This window comes from Bison bison, unplaced genomic scaffold, assembly GCF_000754665.1.
Source record: "Bison bison bison isolate TAMUID 2011002044 unplaced genomic scaffold, Bison_UMD1.0 scf7180017864473, whole genome shotgun sequence".
In the NCBI taxonomy this organism is placed as follows: domain Eukaryota; kingdom Metazoa; phylum Chordata; class Mammalia; order Artiodactyla; family Bovidae; genus Bison; species Bison bison.
In genome coordinates, this window is record NW_011495034.1 from 18,387,040 (window position 1) to 18,403,796 (window position 16,757).

At 41.2% G+C, this 16,757-nt stretch overlaps 1 protein-coding gene across 4 annotated transcripts in view; it reads right to left on the bottom strand.

The window, feature by feature from the left end:
• The window catches only part of NUP93 (nucleoporin 93kDa), a 103,337-nt gene that overhangs the window by 33,170 nt on the left and 53,410 nt on the right, over positions 1-16,757 (bottom strand). For all 4 annotated transcript variants that reach the window (XM_010861908.1, XM_010861910.1, XM_010861909.1 and 1 more), the window contains one exon: positions 4,449-4,511. In XM_010861908.1, the coding sequence (XP_010860210.1) occupies positions 4,449-4,511 (63 nt within the window). The remainder of the gene's footprint in view (positions 1-4,448; positions 4,512-16,757) is intronic.

Sequence of the window (16,757 nt, forward strand, 5' to 3'; positions counted from 1 at the left end):
GTGAAACTGGGTGTACAAATATCTCTTCAAGTTCCTGCTTTCAATTCTTTGGGATACATGTCCAGAAATGAAATTGCTGGATCACATGGTCATCCTATGTTTAATTTTTTGAGCGACTGCATATGTTTTCAATGAGGCTACACTTTTTCATTCCCACCAACAGTGCACAATAGTTCCAATTTCTCTACATCCTCTCCAATATCATTTTCTGGTTTTTTTGATTGTAGCCATGCTAATGGGTGTGAGGTGATAACTCCTGGTTTTGATCTGCATTTCCTCTAATGAGCAGTAATGCTGAATTTTTTTCTTATGTGCTTATTAAGATAAATATCTTCTTAAAACCTTAACCCTCTGAAATCAGGCTACATATTACGATTGATAGCATGTCAAAAGCTTAAATCGAAGTACTGTTTTTTAAAGTACTTTTTCTGTACAGTACATAAAATAATGACGGATTGTAAGTCAATGGTATCTTAAGATTTAATGAGCCTCTAAGATGAGACAGAAACAAAAGATTTTCTCAATGTCTTATCTTTTTTAAAGAAACAGTAATATTTTCACAGGAGGAAGCAAATCAGTAAAGAAAACACACACACACACACACACACCTAGAGCCATCTACAATTAGGTTTCCTATCAGTCTACTTGGGCTTCCCTGGTGGCTCAGAGGCTAAAGCGTCTGCATGAGTCTACTCAAAGTCACTCTTGAAATCTCTTGCAAACCTCACTCCTATTTGCTAGTGACATTGCAGGTTGCCAAAGCAAATGCACTCAGGGAAAAAAAAAAAAAAAGAAGGAAAACAGAAAAGAAGGGAGGGAGAAAGGAAGGGAAAAACAAGCAGCAACAACAACCCCCCTCCGAAAAAAAGAAAAAAAAAAACCCTTGAAAACTAAAACAAAACCCTCTGAGGGGGAGACTAAAGCAACTTATAGGGACATACTGAATCATAACCATTCTTAGCCTATGATTCTTTAATTGGCAAACCAGGTTTCCCATAAGCTTGAGCCCACTTTTCAAAAAGCCATTTCATTTACAATCAGATTGGCATCCAGTTAGGCAGCACCGAGGGAATGAGTATTAGTAATGCCTGCTTTATTTCTGGCAACAAAGATAATTTATATACTGATAATATCCATATATATGAGCTCTGGGAAACTCTACGAAAAATCGTATACTCTTTTTACAAATGTGATGTTTGCATATGGATCAGTATTTATTAAAACATGAAAAAGACAGCAGACAGCCACAAAAATGATTAGGAAGAGGGTTGGCACATCCTGCAAATTTGATTTGGTCCATCTATCAGTGTATTCCTAACATGTACTCTGAAGACAGAAGAAATGATAATCAAAAACTTTAAAAATAGACTTTCACTTGGTTTTCTTCTGAGAGTCAGGAAGAAAAGACCATTCCAGTTAGCCTGGATTGAAAAAAAAATACCTAGAGAAAAATCATTTTCTCTTGCTACATTAGGGACCTTAAACATGAAAGCTATGCTTTTTGAACAGAGAGAAGGATGTTGGACAGAAAGATGGGGGAGAGGGGAGGGGAAGGGGCTACCCAGAAATGCTGTACGTGTTGAACCACATTTCTTCTAAACCTCTTCCTGTTTAGCGATCAACCACCTCCTCAACCTTGCACCTGTCGGAGTAAGGGAAAACAGAGAGCTATGCGGCAGGTGGACCAGGGTGGGCTGAAATAAAGAGGTGGCGAGCTGGCATACCATACAGCTTTCCAAATTTGCAACAGGAAGTGAAGCAAGTGAAGCGCTGACTAAGCTGTGGCACTGACCCAACACACTAGGGCATCACATGCATATTTTTTAAGGCTAAGTCCTCCGGCTGGTGAAGGATGGCAAAGCAGTAAAGACAACTGAAGAGAACACAATCTGTCTCAGAGACACTGTTGATGAGGACGGCAGGGGCAGACTTCCAGCATCATGTAAGGGTCAGAGCCATAACAGTGGGAATCAACCATCCCATGTTAATCAAGCTGCCCACCTGTGTGCCAAGAACTGCTTCAGGAACACAGGAAGTACTCTGAAAATTGGCAGCTTTCTGGGCTCCAGTCCTCAGAATATGTATGAGAAGTACGCCAGGCTACTCATTTAGAAACAGCCCCACAACCTGAACAAACAGCACTGTCATTCCATTCATCATTAGTGTGATAAGGAGCTTCAAATAAAAATAAATGGCCCAACATTAAAATTCTCTTCTCTTGACCATGCCACCCCCAGCTTATCTTAATTACATTAGAGATAATGGAACATCCAATTTGTGGGCTAATCAGGGATGATCAGCCGCCCATCTGCCCTCTTCCAGCCTATTCCCTTTAGACTCACATCTGACCACTGGATTAGGTGCAAAGAAGAATGTCAACTAAGAGAGCTAATCAGAGAGAATCAACAGAGCTAAGAACTAAGAGGAAGGAGGACAGGGAGGGTCTGAAGTGAGGTGAGAGACAAGAAGGAAAGAAACTCAAGGGAAGAGAAGAGGGATAAGGAAGGGTATGGAAGGGTATGCAGAGGTCTACAAATTACAAGGGAAGACAAACCACAGAAAATGACAAAGCAGGGAGAAACTGTTACAAACCAGATCTGAATCTTTCAAGTTATGTGGGGAAATAGATCTCTTCAAACACGGTTAAGAAAGGCAGGCACGGAAAGAACTGGGCAACTGAATTAAGAACAGGTGGGGAGCACTCGAGCCCCATTTTCATAAAGGGAAGAGGGCAATATGCTTTGACTTCACACCCGCTTATTATTGAGCTGTTGCTGGCTTTTAGAAACTCTACATATGTTCTGATAATGTTGTTCTGTTTTTGCTGGGATGCATCAAATGGGAAAAGATAGGACACATTTGTGGTTTTGTAGCTTGTTTTCTTGGCATTTCAGCAGGACATTGGCAAGTTATTCAAATGTGAAATTACCACCAAAATGCCAGGAAGCGGCTCACCTTTTGTTTGAAAATGATTCTTGCTCAGTGGCAGCCTCCCTGTATCCAGACAGGTGAAAGGTCCCCCCTCAGGGCCAGCTCCCAACACCAGAACACCTCCCTCACAAACACATATGCACACATTTTGCACTGTGGTATGTCACTTAAATGTTTTGGCTGGCTGCACATTTAGTCTCAGTATGGCACAACGTTCAGAGACTGCCAATTTCAGAAACACATTCCGCAGGGTAAAAGGATTAATAAGGCTCGGTGGCATTCAACAATCCTAATTTAATTTCATTGGTCCTGTACAGCAGGAGAAATCAATGTTGGTGAGTAACTCATTCCAAGTGTGAACAAAAAGGAAAAAAACCTTAAAAAAATTTTTTTTCAATTCTGGATCAAGTGAATCTGTCTATTTCTAGGAATAAGTACTATTGCCAACAATATAATTAATTAAATTTTAGGGAATTTTACTCTGATAATTAAGCATACCAGTCATTCAAATAATGTCTTTGAAACATATTCTTATCAATTAGAGCTGGAAAGCCCCCGTGCTGCCCTGTCTCACTCACATCAGCCCTAATGAGACACTTACACCTGTATGGAGTATTTAATAAAGCATACCGAGAAGCAGCAATTTTTTTTTACTCTCTTATTTTTTGAACCATATAAATACACAAATGTACTTCATGTGATCTATGGGCTACAGAAGTAAACAGCAGAACAGAGGTCCCTTCACTCCTACTCGTCCTTGCAGATACAGAGACTGCTTTCAGACTAACCCGAAACCCCCAGCCTCCTTCCTGGGAAAAGTTGCATCTTTAGAACCAACTTCACATACTCACTAAGCTGCTGCTTCCTCCTTCCCCAAAAGACCCAGGGGCTTGAAAATCTCTTACTCCATAATGGAAGGTTTTGGAAAGGTTTTGATCTTTTCATCCTTGTTAAACAATTGAAGATAACTCATATGTTAGTAAAGTAAATGATCTTTGAGTATCTTGTGGGAATGCTCGTTGCAAAATATTGCTGCCCATGTCATGGGTGTTCTGGCTGACTTATGTACTATCCTCTTGAACATCAAGATGTTTTTGCTTGTTCAAAAGAGTTTGGAGAAATTGCTAATTTAAAAGGTGTTGTAGAAGGTCAAATTTTACGACAAAAGGAAAATAAATTAGGGAAAATTATCAAGGATCATAACTGCTTTTCTGAATTGCTGGTTCAGTAGAAACCAAAATGCCATTTATACTATAACAATGAGACCAAAGAACTATCTTGTTCTCCCATTTCAAGATTAACTTAATGGTCAACTGCCCAGCCCAATGTTTCAGATGCAGTCACTGTATACACCAGAGTTACAAGCATGGTATTTTCCTCAAAAATGGTTACTGTAAAACTCCCCCTGGTGAACTACCAGGAGCGCTGGGCCTGGGACAGAGAATCCAGCTTCTAGAGCCCGTACACCCCAGCATACATGCCGCCCTCACAGCAGCATACATCTGTGCATGTCTTACCCTCTTCCGGGACTCTTCGATGGCAGACAGCAGGGCATTGTCCTTTTCATTCTTTAGGAAGCCCTGGGAAGGAGGAGAGAAATGATACAACTTAGGTCAAAATTGATGAAATTAACCTTTAAAGAATCAAAAGCACACTGCAGGAAGAAGAAGAAAAAAAAACAACCATAGGGACATCTATTACCCTGCTTACCTTCACCCTCAACAAATGCTTTCAACTGGAAAATGTTACACTACAGTTTTGGCTATGCAGCCGGTCACAGTGCCTGTAACTGTTCTGGTCTACAATTTCTTCCTAATATTGAGGACGCCATCAGCCATCCTTCTGTTTGGGTGTTTTTCACTTGTTTATCAGTGGTTGGGATACTTGCAAAACCATTTATTTACACACTTCTTCTGGGGTTATGCTACGTGTGCCCCCTATTTCAGGCCAGATGACATATACTGTTTGTTTAACACAGCTGGGGGGAAGGGGAGCTGACCCACAAGGCTGGTTTTACATGCACAGGGTGAAATGTTTGTAAAATACAACTTCACGGTAACATAAGAGACCTAGTTTTACATTGTGCTCCCCCTATTTACTACTTGCATGGGTGACTTGATTTTAGACAAGTCACCCAGATTCTCTAAGCTGTAGTTTACTCAGATGTAAAATGAAAATTAAAGGAGATAATGTAATCAAGTGCTTTGCCCAAGGCTCAAAACATGTAGTTCTAGCATTAGGACGGATTAGATCTAGATCTGCTGGTGACATTAAAGCAAGATGCCCAGGGTGACTTCCTTGCCGCTACTGTCTTCATTGCTCAACCTGAGATCCTGGGGAGGAGAAGGGAGAGCTGCAGACACAGTGGGCTTCCATGCTGATCTCTAGGCTAGTACCTGGCCCTTCACAGAGGAGTGAACCTCACAGCTGGGATGTGGGGGCCAAGGAGGAACAAGGAAGACAATCCATTAACTAATAGTTGGAGATCAAAGCTTTAGTTGTAATGAAAGAACTGCCATCATCCTATACATTAGGTCCACCTGTACTATGGAATTCAAGGCACCTGCGCATTAACAACACTGTGGGTGTATTTATGTGTTCAAAATCATGTTTCTTTTTTTTTCAGAATCGTGCTTTTACTGTTCTTATTTTGGGAACTCTTTGGGGAACTATAATACAAAACAGAATTAAGCTAAAAGTTTCATGCTAAATTTTAAAACATTGATAGTTTTCTTGAAAACTTACTGTCGTGATTGATTTACTGATCACTTATTTATATCTCAACAATTGTAATGTTTTAATATATTTTGTTCAAACAGTCCCAGATACAAGGCTATGATTCTTAAATTAAGAAAAAAACAAAAACAAAACAGGGGTGGGGGCTAGATAAGACTGGAGACATATATTTAAATAAAATATGACTGATCTTTGTACAATTCTCCACATCTGTCGTCACATCCCAACCTGGGCTAAGCACTGGAATGGACAACGGCCAGCAGATCTGGGAGCAGTTCTCTTGTTGGCGTCTCCAGGGCAGGCAGTCCCGAGGCAGCACTCAGGCTGCTCCAAACATCTACACTGACATTTGGGGGAGGTGGTCGGGTAGAGAGAAGGAAGCATTGGCCACTTGCCTACTAATATAATGGCCTCAGTAAGCCAGAGCACGTACAACCTGGCACCCCATGGAATCCATTCAGGAGAGGGCAGCTTGTCATCACATGCTTGTTTCTGACCATTGCAAGGGAGCCAGACGTGAAATGATGGGAAGGATTTTAATGGACCTTGTTCATACCCTTCACAGTGAATGATTATATCAAGTAAACAAATCTTTATTATGATTCCCTTTTCCTGAGACGGTCTTCAATGGCAACAGCCAAAGGCTTTAGTGTCACAGTTTATAAACAAAGCTATAGAACTATTATCTTCGATTGCTGTTTTGAACAAAGGGCAGGCATGGTTTGTGCTTTGTTGCACTGTTTCATGCTGCTAATGATCAGGGTGGTGGTGATAACCACTGCCTGACAGGCCTGGTTTCAATTTTTTCTTTTTGGTTGGGGTGGGAGGGGCTGTGCCAGCTGCCCCACCTCCTCTCTGGGCTTCTCTGCTCTTCCCAGTGACCAGCCATCTCATTCTTTCAGCTGCATCCATGTCTGTCTATAACCCACATACACACAATTCAAACACAAATGCAAAGCAATAATCAGACATTTGTTTAAAAGCAACATAATAGTCCGTAAGAAACACAATTTCAAAACTTCTAAGAAATGAAATTTCAAGTAGTGGTTAAGAAACAAAAAAGAAGGAAAAAAAGGCATTATTGGAGGGGGTGCAGATTACTCTCTTCTTATAACCCTACCTTCCAAAAATCTCACTAAATAAATTAAATGAAGCATTTGTGCGTGAGAATCAAATTACAGATACCACCTACATATGAACAAAGACCACGAGCCACGATGAACCTCAACAATAGGGGCTGTTGAGCCAAGTTTACAAAATACATGGATTTTGAATTTTATTTTTTCATCCTTTATTCACTTCTAAAATGAAATGTTAAAATATTTTAATATATTTTATTTTTAAAAACAATGTATCAGTGACCTAACTTTTGAAAAGAATCTTAAACGATTACCCAGTCAGAATAGTGCTGGGATCTGTGCGCCATCTAGTGGCAGTTAGATTCTTGTAAAGAACATATGTCTTAAGGAAAAATAACAAATTAAAGAACTAATAAGTTGGGCAAGAAAACACCTGCCTCAGTCCAAGTTTCCATGGGTCTCTTCTTCCACCTCCCTTTTCCATGTGCGTGTTTCCTGCTCCCGTGAGGCACCTTTCAGAGATATATTTCTAAAGCTTATCAGAAAATGGCTTTTCTACAGAGGTGAGCTGGGGCGTGAACAGTGTCACTAGGAGATGCCTTCTCTCCACGGGCGGAGCTCCCTGCCACACTGAAGATTCCTGGTCAAAGAGAAGGCCCGACAGCTCACTTCCTACTTGGAGACGCCAGCTGTGTAACTGGAACCCTCAGAGATTCTCATCATTAATTTCCCCTCTTTTTGTCAACAAGTGCTTTTTTAATTGCTCATAGTCTCCAACCCTTCTACTGCTGACCCCCTCAATAAAGAACATTCCATAAACATCTGCAGGCCTGCTAAGTAAGATAACTACTCCTGACTTCCCATCTATATATGCTCCTCTCTGCCAGAGTCCTGGAAACAGACCCTTTTCTAACTGGCTCCTTGAATGGGTTTTGGTTTCAAGCTTTCTGTAACATATAATAGCTTCTATTCAGGAAGCAATTAGGGGCCAGACACTGCTCCAAGCAATTCAAAGACATTATTGCTAATCTTTTAACAATATGAAAGAATAGACATCCATTCTCCCTCCCTTCCCAACCACATTTTACAGGTAACAGATTTCAGCATTCAACTAACACTGATAAAGGGTTCCCAACCAAGAAAAGGCAGGGGAAGAATTCAAACACAGCTCAAACTCTCAAAAGACCAACTGCTTCTGAAATACTGAGGGAATACTTCTAAAATTTAGAAAATAAAAATAAAATTTCCTTTTATCTCTAAAAGGATGGAGTCCAGGAGGGGAGCAAAATATCCTTGTATTTGTTTCCTTCATCAATTACCAATTCCCCTTTATAGATGATGAAGTTAAAGGCTTTGAGAATACCAATTCTTACACCAGTACTAGTGAGAGCAAACACTTACATGGGTATGGTTATTACTCTGTCCTAAGTGTGTGCTGCACATATTTGGTTCTAGTCTTCACTTTTAACCCAATGCTCAAATGACTCTCAATAGTACTTAACTGGATAATCCTATAAAGTATCAATACGTTCTTAATATAGGTTTAAAAGTTGAAAGGGCTTTTGAGATGGTTTCCAGAGCTTCCATCAACTCTGAAACATTACGGTTCCATATTAAGATAACCTCGTTCGTAAGGAGTCAAGTTCAGACTCGGAATCCAAATTTTCTGACCCCTTTTCTACCTTTTTCCACTCTACCATGCAAGTTAGGATGAGATAAACAGCTATTTTATGCTTGCATATTTACCCTTCCCCTTCCCTACCTCACACAGGTGAGGAATGAAACAATAAATGTCAAGTTTGGGGCATTTCTTTAGAATAGTGTTTTTCAAAACATGCGTCAAAACTCTTAATTGGGTTATGAAATTAACTAGCATTTTAAAAATGAAATAAAATGCAACAGAGATATATGGTATGGATAGATGCTGTCTTGTGAAGCTTTCAATGATATATACTTATTTGTATGTAGAAGGGGTCATGGTGTTACATGTATTTCTCACTATGGATCACAGACAAATAAAAGATGGAGAAATCACCGTTCTAGACTGTCCACGGTATAGTGTCCCAAAATACTGCTTTTATTGCTGTGGAACAATAACCACTGTACATCTGCACGAGTAGTATCTCCAGCCACGTGCTCCATCTTTAACAGAGGACGTGGGCTGTGTTGCAACATATACTGGCTGAGAACAATCTAGAATGCTGCTGCAAGGTAAGCCAAGTCTCCTATCAAAAGTGTAGTCACATCTCAGGGACCTGGCAGGCCAAACTGGCTTTTAAATGGCTCAGGTTGAAAAAGACAAGCATGAAAAACTGCCTTATTTTAATCACCACGCAGACTCTGGGTTTCAGAATATAAATGACTGTCGAAAAAGCAAGTGGGCAAAGGATGTTTGTTTTTGTCAAGTGGCCAAATTCTCTTCATTTATTTGCTTTCCAAAAGTAAAACGGTTAAGAAATAAGGCTCTCTGTGAGAAAAATTTTAGTATCCCCTTTAGCCAGGGAAATGTGACAGCAAAAAAAGAGCTTGCGTTGATGCCTTCACAGGCCTTTGCTTCCCACCAACAAGTAAGTGGTTTGTCGAAGAGTTACGTAAACGGTTTGAAGTAAAGAACACATAGATTTCCTGATCATTAAAAAATAAAACAAAAAAGAAAATAATTAGTCTAAGTTGGCCCCACAAAACAAAAGCCAGTTTACATGGTGCTCAAAACATGAAAGACCACTCTAGGCCTCTCTCCCTTCAACAGACCGACTGGCAATCTCCGGTCAGAATGTAAAGTGAGGCAGCCACAGCAGGCCTGGTTTTCTATCAGAAGGTATCTGACACGAGACACACACTGATGAGTGCTACAAAAAATCTCTCTTCTCTCATGGAATACATACAAAGTTAAAGGAAGTCAATAACCAACATCCCAAATCCAAATAATATTAACACAATTAAGCAGTGACCATACTTAATGGTCACTGTGGTTGGAAAAAAACACTGCCAAGATACAAGCAAGAGCTAGGAAGGCAATGGAGAAGGAAAGAAAAATAAGCAGGGCAAAAAATAAACTTAAGAAACAGAATAATCAAGAGAGTCTATTCCAAGATGAAACAAGAATTTCAATAAGCACTACAAGTATTCCTGAGAACTTTGGATAGTGAAATGGAAACGTGTCCACTTTCTGTCAAGACAGCTGTACCCATTATTTTGCTTCAGCTCATTCTGAACAAAATATCACTCCCTTAACCTCTCCCAAACCTTCTTGCCAATTTCTGAATGAATGATCTCTTCTGAAGTCTTCTCTTGTAAAATTTTTACAAAGGCAAAACTGTTACTTAAGGAGAAAGTGAGGACGGACAAAGCAAGATACTGTTTTCAGACAAGCAGCAGAAACCCTGCCAGCACTCTGCCGCTGGGCTTATCAGATGGTGTGGACACGCTTTTCATTAGCTCCCTTTGTGGTGCCTACAGAGAACGCCTCAAGGAATTTTTCAGGTGCAAAGAGATATTCACTACTGATAAAGTCTAAAAGACGAACAGAGAAATTTGAAATGGGGGGCATTTTTCAAAATTTGGGGAACTTTCATTTTGTTTTATAGCATGGTTGGTTATTTTAGGAGATCAATATTTAATGCATTAAAACAAGAAGATATAAAAGCCCACGAGAGACCAAACTCCTTTTGTAAGAAATACAGACTAAACAGCAAATCCAAGCTTTATTCACCAATTCAGATATTTACAGTAGGTTTCACCGCTTGTTTTCTACAAAAAATTTAATATTTTAAATTGTTCACAAATTGTATTAAATATATATTTTTCAGATCTCATTAAAAAGAAATACATATATGTACATATATTTGTTTTTCCAAGAAATACCCCTGCAGAAACAGTGCTAAGATCTGCCACTGTCAACTGTAATACATTTTTAATGCTGTTGTATGATTTCTCACTGTGCATTTATGCAAAAGCCTAGCCACCCTCATTCAGCAGGTAGCAGCAGATGCTGCAAGAGTGGCTCTGGTGTTTGTTCCCCCATTTGCCAGATCAGCAGACCCACTGGCCCACAGGCAGCTCTGCAGCCACAGGTGGCAGACCTCGGTGCTGTGTGAGCACCAGGCCATCTGTCACTCCTTAGGCTGCAGGGTCCCATTTCGTACATGGTTTCTGCTGCTGGGCTAAACAAAGGGTCACACAACTATGTGCTGGATTTGGGTCCATGAAGGCGAAGCAAATCACTTGCTCCCATGTAATTCAAATTGTTTTACAAGATGGTCTACAAGTTCTCACAGGCTGAAGAGAACTCAACATGTGCAGAGAGACTGTAAACCCAAGAATACACAGCTCTGAGCATGCTTCCTCCTGGGCCCACTTGGGGCCTTATGGCAGCACTCTGATGCAAGTGTACTGGCTGGCCTGGTCTCTTTCAGGCATGTCAGTATCACTGTGACACAAATCCATCTCACCTGTGTCCTCTGGAAGAGTCACAGGCCTCTGAGAGAACCACTCATATAAGTCTGTCTAATAGCTTTTTGTGGCTCCTTCCCTATTACCGTATCCATTGCACAAGAGAACAGAAAGAAGAGGGAGGAGGTGGAAAGGGAGAGAGAGGGGGAACAGGAAGGGGAGTTGAGGGAGGAAAAGGAATGAGGCCCTCAGGCCTACCGCTTCAAGAATTAGCCTTCCTGTTTCAGGAGAGGGAGGAGGAAAGATGGGCAAGGGGAAAAATGGAGGAGGAAGGGAAGAAGGGAGAGGTGGGGGTGGAAGAAAAGGAGAAGGGAAAGGGGAAGAGGGGGAGGAAGGGGAGGAGGGGGAGGAAGGAAGGGCAGAGGAGGAGGCAGAAATAACTATCATAAAACAAACACCCAACTTCCGAGATATTCAGCACTGGGTAAAGAAAGCATGTGAGAGGTAGGACTCACTCTGATCCAGAAGGGAAGTCACCTCTGAGAAGGAGACACGGCATTCCTGCGGGGCACTAGTGAGGGGTGCACGGATGCTTGCACACTTTCCTTGCCAACAAAGCGTAGGCACACTTTCCTTGCCAACAAAGCGTAGGCAGGCAACTACTCTAGACGCCTCTTATGGTTCTGCACCAAGGCTTCAAGCTGGGGCTGCTTATTGGCACATCTGGTTGCTGTACTTGGAGGATAAGGCCAAGGTTAAGGTCTGCATTCCAGTGAGAGCCATGTAAGTCTCTTGTGCTCCTGCTTCAAAACCAGTTCTGTCCCTTTTAGGGGGCCCAAGCCATCCCCGTTATCTACCTCTGGTCATCCGGGAAAGGGAAGCGTCCAGGTCAGGTACTGGGAGACTCTCTGGGGTGGGGGGCAAGCAGTAAGGGCATAATATGAACGAGTGAAATAAAACATGATGGCCATTTAGTCAGCTAGGGGGGAAATGTTTTTCAGCAGAAATCCCCTCTCCTCCCAAATGCAGCAGAGCCCTGCAATAACCTTTCAGGGTTGTGTAAGCAGCTCTCCCCGGCTGGTCACAGGAGGCCTGTGGAGAGGATGTGACTTGCTTGGCGCAGATTCCCACATCTCACTGCTTCCAGAAAACAAGCCAGAGCCCGCACCTCAGCGATGCCGCAGGATATGCCCTGCAGTAGTCGCTGGGCCTCTGCTGCGCCCCCACCTCCACTCCTGGGAAGGAGGGGGCCGAAAAGTAAGAACACTAAAAACCAAGGCAGGGAGGGAGCGGGGAGGCCAGCCAGCCAAGTGCTCTCAGACTCGGAGGTGGCCCCATGGGAGAGAGTAAGGACAGCAGCTCTGAGCAGGTTCTCTCCTCTGCCTGCCCCTCAAACCCGGACCCTGGCTCCAAACCAGCATACCTGTTAGAGCAACCCTTCGAAGTCACAAGAACAGGGAGGATTCTAAAGAGGAAACTTTTCAATCTAGCTTTGTGAGTGGAATAAACTGTGTGCCAAAGTATGCCCAGCTGAAGAACCCTCTCCTCACCCAAAGACTAGATCTAAAAAATATTAATCCCATAGCCACTCTTAGGTGATGGAAAGATAAGATAAGGAGGATATATTAAAGGATGATAAAAATGTTTTAATGTGTCTTTGGGGAACGGATTTCCATCTTGGAGATGGATTAGTCCACGTTCAAAGAACTTTAGGTACTAAAACTGCTCTGCAGTATGAAATGGGAATGTATCAGTCATGGCCTTTATCATGGCCAAAGTCCCTTCCCACTGTCCTCCCGCTCCCAACCCAAACTTAAAAGAACTTATTAAAAGAATCCTGTATTATATATATAAAAAAATACAGGTTGCCTGCTTTGTCAGATCTAGTGTCTTTTCCCCTTGGCAACAAAGTAAGGCTCGGGGGCTATGAGAAGGACAGGCAGCAGAGGGTGTGTCTCTGAGGCAGTCAGGTGGGAGCTGAGTAGTGTTTGCTAGGCTAGTTTCCACTGTGCTCAAGATTAAGTCTGAGTTCTACTTAGCAAGTGCAAGGAGCGCCCTTAGCGAAGACAATGTTTGGGAACCACGTGTCATATTAATTCCCTGCTGGTACACGGTGTCAGTCATTCACACTGCAGTCGAAAATCCCAGCTCCTCCTGCTATGCAGCACTGCTTATGCTGATGGGATCGGAGCGCTGATCATCATGGCTGTCACAGAGAAGGGAGGTTTGGTTCTGCTGCAGTTTCTTCTCATTCAGAAATTCTTTTTCAAAAATGTATTTGTTGGGAAACCACTAACAGACTTTCTCTTTTATAACTTCCCATTGCTTTAGATGGAATCTGTCATGGTACCCCATTTGCCTCCAGTACTTGGGGTTTCACACACTCTCTAAAACCTTAAGTTTGGAAGCGTTTTGACTTTACCCTGTCAGACCTGAGGGAATACTGCAGGATGCACTCACCATTGTCACTGCGGGTACAGAAAACACCAAACACTGCTTAGCTAAAACGGCAAATGCGAGCAAACAGGAGGGGAGAGAGCAAGACCATTCTTCAAACACAAATTGCCTGAAATAGACAGGGAGGTAAAACCTTTCACCCAGCCTATGCATACTAGGAGAAGAGGGGTAACCCTGCCCCATGGTACCCCTCACACCTGGAGAACAAGAAGTGATCTTCTGGGAGGATACATCAGAATGCCCGTGCCCATGCCAGGAGACAAGTACTTCACCCTGCATGCCAAATCAACAGAATGTACCTAAAAGCTCAACCTGTAGGATTTACCTTGTTTTAACTGTTTGTTTATAAATGTGTATCGTCTACATCAAAGGATCGGAGGACTCCAAGCAGAGCTCCATAAAGCTATTTCCGACGAGACCGAGAAGGAACATCTCTGGGAGAAGGTTGCTTTGCTGCAAGCTCAATCCATTAGATCCATCACCAACCAGTAAGCCCACAAGAGAAACAGTCAAATGCAGGCAGATGCACAGCATAGATTATGAGTCTGATGGCCTGGATTCAGGCAAAATTGACTGCTTTCCAGACGTATGACCTTGAGCAAGTTGTTTAATGGCAGTCAACCTTGTTTTACTTAACTGTAAGGATGAGCTGATTATAGTACATAAACTCTAAAGCCAGTTCCAGAAATTCTAACTCCATGAAAGGTGGGAACAGGTAAGAAATTGGCATCGTCATGACTGTAGCTCACTTCCAAAATAATCCATACCTTAAACTACAAAAGAAATACAGCAAACTTCGTTTTCGAAGGCAGTTGACATACATTTCATACTTAAACTAATCAAAGCCCACAGAGAGCTAGAAAGAAAATCAGAATCAAAGACAAATAACGTTTTTTCCACAGGAATGCCAGTTTCATCTTGCCATAAAGGAGAAGCATACTGTCTTGTTTTCTGAAAAACCATCCTATACTGAAAGGAGTACATTTTCCCAATTAAAAAAAAGAAGAAAGCACAAAGCAAGGAAATTCAGAAGTCTTAACAAAATACTTATTTAAATTTTTGTTTTATCCATATTTGCTACCAATTTCTTAAAAGCAGCAATCGGAAGCTATCTAGATACAAGTGCTAATTAAGTCTTTACTTCAGGAAAATCTCAAAATTTCTACTGTTTAACAGAGTAAAAAGTAACTGTAAACTGGCAAGGTAGTGCTGCTAGAGCTATCTTCAGACTTGACTGAACGAAGATGACCCGTGCGGCCCACCTCTTCACACAGGGCTCCTGGGGACGCCATTTTCCTCCTTCCTCACTGCCATCTTAGTGCCACAAACGTCTCTTAGCGGGCTGGCCGACAAGCTAGCTTATCTACATTATGGCACTGCCAGAGCATTCAAAGGTTTGATAGAAACATATTTTTTGCAGCAGAAAAGAACAGCCTCTGACTCTCTACTACCAGCCAGGCTAAAATTTCCACATTAAAGAGATTTAGGAATCGCCTACAAGTACCAGAAATGCAAGCCTCTCCCCAGTAGCCACTCTTGAGTAGACCATGGAGCAGACCATGGTGAAGGTAAAGAAAATGGAAAGCAGCTGGGTCTCTGCTATGTCCTCAGAGTACCTGGTACACAGCTTACATAAAGCCAGGGAAAGAAAATAAGACCAGCATCTTTAACCAAGTTTTACTTTAAAAATGTCAAGGGAAGGCTTTGTGATACCCTTTATGTCATCCAACCAAACATTTATGCAGGCAAAGATGCAGTTAAGAGGAGTTCTAATTTGCTGTCCTCCAAGTCTTTTATTTCAAAGTGCAAGCCTTGTAAAAACCAAAGGAAAAGAATCCCTTTGCATTCTACTATATACAGTAAACAATTAATATATTAAATGTCTCTTTCAGGGTTAGTAAAATTATATTGAGATCTAGGCTCTTACGCGACAAGCATAAGATTAATGCAAGATTTACGGAATCTTTATGGGATTCTAAAGAGGGCTTAGGAAAACTGAGCCTTCCAATTTCAATGAAAAGACTGATGTGAAAATCCTCCTCTCCCCTAGTTTCAAAAACATCTCCTAATTAGAGAAAACAGCATTCAGTGAAGAAGATGAACAACAGCTACTGCAACAAGACTTGGAAGAACAGCTGGCTTTATAAATTTGGTATCAAGTTAAAAGATACCTAGTTCTGTGAAGATTCAACTCCTGAAACAGCTACTAAAGTATTCTGAACAAATTCTTCATGGCACAGTTTACTGTAAAATACACTTACTATAAATTCTTCAGGGTTAAGTGCCTTTGAAAACATAAACACACAAATCAAAGTTAAAATCCACTTGTTTCCTCTTAGTAACAGCATAAAGGAACAAAGGAAAAGCCGAGTCAAATCCAATTAATTTTAAGAATCAAGATTTCTAAGCTTATAATCACAAACAAGAGTTTTCCACAAGTAGCTTTGAAGTCAACTATTAATTAAACAGAAGGCACTAAAAATTGTCCCCATTAATGGGAGTGAAAGCCCTCCATCATCTACTGATCTTTTAAGGACAAGATCTTCTTTTGTTAAAACATTTTCCCTATATATTTTAATCAGCCATTATAGATCATTAACATTGGAAGCATTTTCTTAAAAAAGAAAAAAAAAAAAAAAAAAAAACCAACCAACCAACAATAAAACCCCTAAAATCCAGCAATTTTCTTCATAAATGGAAAACCAATTGTAAAAGACAGTGAAAAGAAGCCGGAACTCTCATTAACTTAAATTACCAATGAATACTTAATTAAAAGCATGTATTAAAACCACTTACAAAACCTATATTTCAAGTACACATATATATCAATATATATCACCCTTGGTTTCCAACACATACATAAAAAATACATCTAACAGTCTCTGTTTTATACCTTTAATATTTGCAGTGTTCATTTTAAAGGCTATTTTGTCCATTCAACCAAAGACAAATTTTCAACTTCTCACTGCTAAATGAGTATGAGAAATACTTACTGTAGACAAAAGGATTCCATTTTCTTTCTGGGAATGCTCTCCACCCTCCTACAGAACTCTTCTGTGCAGTGTGCAATTGCATTTTTTGACTTTTACAGTAACAAAGCTCGCGTGCCACAGAACCTAATGTAAATGAAATGGCCCTGCAGCTGCCTTCAGAACTCAGCTC